We start from the raw sequence: 7,623 nt of genomic DNA on the forward strand, positions 1-7,623 counted from the left end.
TTTCAATTCCTTCCCCACCCAACCTGTAGCTGTGCCTGGGATTGCCATGGCCCAGATGTAGGACCCTGCACTTCATTTTGTTGAACTCTAGAAGGTTTGCATTGTTCCACCTCTCAAGCCTGTCAAGGTCCCTCTAGATGTCCCATCCCTTCCCTCCAGCTGTGACTGTCCCACACAGCTTGGTATTATTAGTGAACTTGCTGAGGGTGCACTCGATCCAATGTCCATATCACTGACAAAGATGTTGAACAGTATTGGCCCCAGGATCAACTGACCTGAGGGACACCACTCCTCATTGGCCTCCACATGGACACTGAGCCACTGACCACAGCTCTCTGTGTGTGACTGTCCAGCCAGTTCTTTACCGACTGAGCGCTCCACCCATCAAATCCAGGTCTCTCCAATTTAGAGACAAGGATGTCGTGTGGGAAATAAGTCCAGGTAGAAGACATCTGTTGCTCTATCCCTATCTACTATCTACATCTAATCAAGATGTTAGAACCTAAATTCACGTCCTCTACAGCTGTTTATCCAGATTTGCCTGCTCACTGTTTCTTTCAACAAGGAAGCAATGTCAGACTACCTTTATTTTCTAGTAAAAACTCTTCCCCCCATGGCAGCAAGTGAAAACTAATCCCAGAAGCTTGGCACGTGGTATCTTACCTGCCAATAGGCAATGCATTGCGGATGATCCTCTGGCTACCTCGTGTGTATTCAATATCCACCGTAATCGGGGCGGAATAGGTCATGTCCCTCAGGCGACACTAAAAGGAGAACATCTTTAGGTGTTGACTTACAAGCTGAAGGATCACTCTTAGAACACCCCATGTTTGCCCTGTGCCCTCTAAGTCCTCACAAAGAAGTCAAGCAAAGCAAAGCTTTACCAAGCTCTTCATGGTATCTCAGATATGTTTGATAGACTCTCCTGTTTAAAACAAAACTCAAGAAAACCCAAATACAATCGCCATGATGCTTCAAAAGCAGCCAGCAGGTATGTGTCCTCAGAGGACAGCACTGCAGAGTGCTACTTCTGAATTGTTTAATCAAACAAACAGGTCTAACCAGCAGAGCTGACACAAAAAACATACTGTGCCTGAGCAGTGCTCAGCTCAAGGATATTTCTGTTGAAGACTAAACAACTGACGAGTTGTGCTGCCATGTGAATTTAGACAGAATGGAAACACATACGAGTAACAGAGACATCGTGCTACCTTATTAACAGAATGAGCAAATCTCTCCGTAAGGTACCATTTCTGTAACCAACTTGCAGAAGGCTCACTGCAGAATCAATTCTCATAAAGATTCCCACAATTGTCTGCACATTCCTCAGAGAAGTAGGATATACATATCTAGGACATTATATAGCCCAAGGCTCAATCATAGAAGAGCAATGAGGCTGGTGAAGGGACTCAAGCACAAGTGCCATGAGGAGAGGCTGAGGGAGCTGGGGTTGTTCAGCCTGCAGAAGAGGAGGCTCAGGGGAGACCTTATCCCCCTCTACAACTCCCTGACAGGAGGTTGGAGTCAGGTGGGGGTTGGGCTCTTCTCCCAGGCAACCAGCAGGAGGACAAGAGGGCACAGACTCAAGCTCTGCCAGGGGCAGATTAGGTTGGACATTAGGAAGAGATGTTTTAGGGAGAGGGATCAGGCATTGGAATGTGCTGCCCAGGGAGGTGGTGGATTCACTGTCCCTGGAGGTTTTCAAGATGAGACTGGATGTGGCACTTAGTGCCATGGTCTAGTAACCACAGTAGGGTTGGACTTGATGATCTTGGAGGTCTTTTCCAACCCAGCTGATTCTAGGGTTCTATCATTTCTAATCCAGTCCTTCTGGTCTGCTCTCCCCAACCTCACTCTACAGACTCTGTTGCAAGCCATTAAAGTGTTGTGTATCTTCATGCAAGACATGATCTGTTGCATCTGCTAAACAGAGCAACTCACTGCAGTTCATTCATGACCTCACTACACCTTTCAGCTCCAGTATTACAGGTTTATCAGTATTCAGACTTGTACATTTATGGTTCTGTAGTCTTTCAGTGTATTGATTATGCATTAATAAAATGCAATTAAGATTGTGCTGTGCATTGAAGACGAAACTTGAACAACCTGATCTAGTGAAGAGGTGTCCCTGTCCAGGGCACGGGGCTGGGATTAGATGATCTGTAAGGTCCATTCCAACCCTTAAATTCTATGATTTTAAATTCCAGGTCAGTATGCTCTGTGAAGCATTTATTTTGCCTTCTTTTGCATGAACAGTCACTTCAGTTATAAAGCAAGCAAACATCTTAAGACTTGGGCTCTTGGATAGGAGTTGTTGGCCACAAAGCATTTTTGAATGCAATTTCATTCACATAAAAGAAATGTTTCCCATTGCATTTTGTGCACATTTACATCAACTGTTTTACTGTCAGCTACACATCTGTGAGAGGCATGAGCTGCCACATATTACAGCTGATTGCACTGCTGAGGACAGTTATTGGCCTTATTTCAAAGCTTTCCATTGAACCAAATGAGATTTGACTCAGGTCACTGGAGACAAAGTGGCTACACACAAGCACCAGCCACTAGACAACCTTTTTTTCACAGAGCTCCTCCAGAGCACAGAAGGTATTTCATGACAGTCAAGATTACACTAAAAAAACCCAACCAATTCAAGTGGATACAGCAAGGAAAAAAGCACCTGATCTGTGAACTGATTTATGAGGCTGACAACAGGTTGTATGTAGGTAAATGAGTGCAATTTCCAAGCCCAGTTCCTGTTCTGAGGCCAAAAAAGAGGTTGTTAGTCCCTCTGCTGCACTGGTATAACTGTCGAAGCACAGTAGCAGGAGAGAAATACTGTGTTCCTGAGCAATCCCTGAAGAGAACTAAATGGCTCTAGGTACCTGAAAGCTATGCTGAAAGGTCCAAAGCTTATGTTAGTTTACAGCTTTCTTATACATACAGAAGCTACCTTAGATCCTCCTGATCACAACCAACAGACCTTCTGATTTCAGCCACAGCAGCATTTTTCTCCAACATCCATCTTTATTCCAGGAGTACACAATCCATTTGTTAACCTACATGCTTACAGCAGTGCAAGGAAATGAAATATACTCCCCATAAGGCCTAATGTTCTTCTGCGACTTCTTATAATTTTATCAACTTCCATCTGTTTCTGCTTAATGTTCCCACATTTGCTTTCTGACTCAGACTTAAAAAACAGGAGCAAAAAATCAGATATATGTTCCCAAAGAGGATTGAAAGGGAAAGGGAGAGTGAAGTGACCTATGGTGCAGACAGCAGCAAGACTAATATTAAAAAAAAGCTATTAAAAATATGCAAGAACAACACATTGTAGCATGAACATTTCAGCTTTGTCATAAGGAGAGTCTTGAGATTAAGCAAGAGAAGCACTTTTCACTACTTTCAAGGAAACCCACTCAAATTCAGCTACCACAAAACACTGAATGCAGCTATTTGCACATGTCAAAAAACCCCAAACAATTCAAAAGTAAAATCAAAACACTTGATTACATGATGCTTAAAGCCCTGAGGCTTCTTTCTACAGCGGTGGTGGCATCCACTGCACTACCTAACACAGCATTACATGCAGCTGCTATCCAAGATATTCCCAAGATCAAACCAACAAACAAGACAGATACCAACACTGATACCTCATGAGGTGATACGGGTCGTGTCACGTTGAAGCTTTCTTCCACATCTGGAGTACCCACATAGATATTGAGGTACCTGTAATACCAACAGTTTCCAAATGAACAATGAGCCAAACATTTTTCAGGTGATCTGAAGGAAGAAAAATCCTATACATCCTGAAAAATGAAGTTATTTTGATGAACACAGGTTGATTAATAATGACCAATGGTTCTTCCCAAAATAACTCATTGTATTTGGCCTGTGGTCTAGTTAGTTAAAATTTAACCTGTACATGCAATAAACCCCAAACTGCCTTTGCAAACAGACAAAAAGAAATTTCCCATCTGCCATCTGAGGTTACTGACCTACAGAAAAATGGTGAAATAAGGTATTGGTAACAGATGGCTATTAAATCTGCTTCACATTAGTCTTTAAGTCTTTCCATCTTTCATTGCTCCAAATAAGAGATAAGTCATGGAAAATACTCTCTTGATTTATGCCCACACAAGTGTCTAACAGCATTTCTTTGCCAATAACAAACCCATGAGATAGTGTGCATGCTGCTACTGAGATGGAAATCATTTCATGCTTACTTCAGATACCACATTGGGTCAGCATCACTTGTAACTTTTTCATTGGCCTTCATGATTTTCTTTATCTGGAGGAGAAAAAATAAAACAGAATCATGTGCTTTTCTGAGTACTAAGAGCCACTCTTCCCCCCAAGAAAGCATACCTCTACATTGATGAAATAGTTGAAGGAGTCTATGTGTTGCTTCACCAGTCCTTTCACCTGAAACACGCATGCAGCAAACTAAATTAGTTTCAGTAACATTCATCACACAAGGCAAAAATTAAGATATTAGCATTTGGAAGTACTTATGGATCTGTGCTAAATTCTCTCAACTTCTGGAAAGTGACTGGACAATGGGTCTGGCTCTACACTGTCCATTTCCCAGTTTACACCAGAGCTGTCATTATTCTTTGAGTAAGAAAAGTAACTTGGTAACTGCACCAAGTAAATAGCCAATATAAAAGCAAACAAGAACTATTGCAAATCAAAATATTTTATCAGTTTGACATTATTTTGAAACTATTTGGATAATTTATAGTATAATTAACCATATGTGCTGCTTGAGAAAAAAGTTGTCTGTACCCTAACAAGAGCAGGTGGCATAAAGAAGACTGAGAGGGAGGCCCAAGGAGACAGGGGAGATGGAACAGAACTGCGGTGTGAAAGACAGGAGTCAGGAAGCAAGGAATCAGCCACGGGAGGGCAAGACACTAGGAAGAAATCAGAGTTTAATCTGTAGGCAGCAGGAGAGAATATGGCCAGGAGCAATATCACCCAGAGTAAGCAGGACCTTGGTCCCCAGGTAATGAGCTGATACAATACATTTCGAGGATTTAAGTTTAGAACAACCAAAAGCAGGGGGACTATATGAAGTAAAATCATAAATCATTGAATCATCATGGTTGGAGGAGACCTCTAAGACCATCGGGTCTAATCACTAACCTGTCACTGCTGGAACCCCTAAACCATATCCTCCAGTGTCAGATCCAGACACCTGTTAAACACCTCCAGAGATGGTGAATCCACCACCTCCCTGGGCAATATTCCAGTGCCTGAACACCCTCACAGGGAAAACATTTCTCCTGACATCCAATCTGACTCTGCCCTGGCTCAGCTCAAGGTCATTCTCTCCAGTCCTCTCCCTGCCCGGCAGCCAGGAGAGACCAAAAAAATGATGCTTGATAGGCAACACTTCATTCTGAAATGATTAGAAAGAGATGGGAAGCTTAGAATGCCAAATCCACCTGCTTAGGGAACTTTCCAGGGGTTAAGACAGGAGGAATGACTCCAGAGCAAAACTGGTTACATAAGAGATACCCTAATTTACAAAAACACTGCACATCATCTGATATAGGCAAGAAAATATGGATTTAGATGCTTGATAGGCAACACTTCATTCTGAAATGATTAGAAAGAGATGGGAAGCTTAGAATGCCAAATCCACCTGCTTAGGGAACTTTCCAGGGGTTAAGACAGGAGGAATGACTCCAGAGCAAAACTGGTTACATAAGAGATACCCTAATTTACAAAAACACTGCACATCATCTGATATAGGCAAGAAAATATGGATTTATTAGTGTCTAGAAATCAGGTTGGTAGTTCTTTCCATTCCTGATGGGGCAACATCAACATCCCTATTGAAAGAAAACTCCACTGTAGAAACTGTAATGCAGAACATCAGCTTTGTATCACTGCTGGCACAAATGAACCAACCTGCCACAAAAGGGCCAGACCACCATCAGCAGCCCTAGAGTAAAGGACTCACTGGCTGAAAATAATGTAGGATGGATACACTTGGCACAGAGCACACAATAAACTGCCTCTCACAATCAACAGTCCCCCCTTTTTCACAGGCTCCAGAATTCAGACAATATCACTGGCTCAAGCTCGTGAGGGAATTTCATGTGGTTGCTAGGAGAGACACAGCATTTGGTTTTATTCATTAGGGCCCTGAAGCTTCTTCACAGCCCTGAATCAAAGTGAAAACAAACACAATCCACAAATGACTTTTGAACTTTATGTTCCTGCCAGGATCAAACACTGAAGAGTGCAGCAAAACCAGAAGTGCACGTATTGAAACTGGGAAGAAAAGGACTTAAAAGTGAGGCTCAAAACAATCCAGCAGAAGTGGGCAGTGTTTCCAAGGAGTCATGATGGGTGCAGAGGTGGCTGCAGCTCTCTAAAGGGATCTGTGCACATCACAGACTTCACCTGCCATATTTATGACACAATTTTCATTGCTGCCTTTCCCCTTCCTTCCTTCCAACTGTTTGTTAGTCCCATTATTACATTTGGTGGCTTTTTACATGGAACTGTGCCCTCAACTAGTATCAGATTATAAGAGTAGAACTCAAATTAAGAGAGTTCAGCCAAGCTCTGACTTCATGAAGGAAGATATGCAGATGTTCAAGCCTTTGCTGAATGCAGATCTGTGGTTATAGACTTCCTATGAAAAACACAACCCTGAACCTAACACCACAGTCTTACATCAAGACCAAGACTAGGGTCCCTGCGCGCCAGTAAAGCAATGACATAATTTGGAAACATTAGATGTATACATTGTTCACTTACAATAGCCAGACAAAACACAAACGTCTAACGGAATGCCTCCACAAAAGAATCTGCAAATTAACCAAGAAACTAATCTATGGAACAAGTTTATCCATAACTACAGGGAACTAATAAAAAATCGTTGCAAAATCCAAACAGAAGGCGAGGACAGATGCTCTGGGGAACAGCAAAACCGAAGAGGGGAATGGAAAGTTAGAAAGGAGATGAAGTATTCATGCCATGAAATAAGTTCATAACACAAACCTTTAGAAATGCTGGAAGAAGTCTCCATTTTTCCTGAAAAGAAAAAACAGTTTGAAATATCTTTCCAAAGAGTAACCAAACATCTAAGATGCCTGAACTTGTTTATTCGTTTGTTTGACAAAATATGGGGCTAAGATTGGATCCAGCTGCACCCAAGCTCCTCTCTGAATTGTTTAGAAAGTAAGGAGGTCCTCTTTGCCCCTTGGGACACAACGGGAGCTTCTCTAGCAAACTCTGTCTGAAGCTCCCACTCTGCCCATGACATATTTGTAGTCACAGATCTTTGTAAAACCTACCAGGACCCTAAGTCCTGCAAAGGTTTAGCAAAAGTAATGACAAGTGCTTTACTTGTACAAGTGCTAAGTACAACAAGGTTCCTATAAACGTTGCCCAATTTGTATTCTTTGATGATCGCAGGGAACATCACTTTACACCAGCCCCACCTTGACACAGGGAGCCCACCATGGGTTTGGGATGAGAGATCATAGAACCATGGAACTTTAGGGGTTGGAATGGACCTTAGAGATCATCCAGCCTCAACCCCCCACCCTGGGCAGTAACACCTCCCATCAGAACAGGTTGCTCAAGGCTTCGACCAAC

The 7,623-nt window shown here is 42.5% G+C and overlaps 1 protein-coding gene across 1 annotated transcript in view; it reads right to left on the bottom strand.

Moving 5' to 3' along the window:
• Nucleotides 1-4,428, bottom strand: part of LOC103797977 (DNA-directed RNA polymerase III subunit RPC2-like) — a gene marked incomplete at both ends in the record, with an annotated part of 10,789 nt that extends 6,361 nt beyond the window's left edge. The window contains 4 exons of the mRNA XM_009070218.1: nucleotides 664-764; nucleotides 3,657-3,732; nucleotides 4,230-4,294; nucleotides 4,372-4,428. Coding sequence (XP_009068466.1) covers nucleotides 664-764; nucleotides 3,657-3,732; nucleotides 4,230-4,294; nucleotides 4,372-4,428 — 299 coding nt within the window. The remainder of the gene's footprint in view (nucleotides 1-663; nucleotides 765-3,656; nucleotides 3,733-4,229; nucleotides 4,295-4,371) is intronic.
• Nucleotides 4,429-7,623: the final 3,195 nt, after the last annotated feature.

This window comes from Acanthisitta chloris, unplaced genomic scaffold (assembly GCF_000695815.1).
Source record: "Acanthisitta chloris isolate BGI_N310 unplaced genomic scaffold, ASM69581v1 scaffold23432, whole genome shotgun sequence".
Lineage (NCBI taxonomy): Eukaryota > Metazoa > Chordata > Aves > Passeriformes > Acanthisittidae > Acanthisitta > Acanthisitta chloris.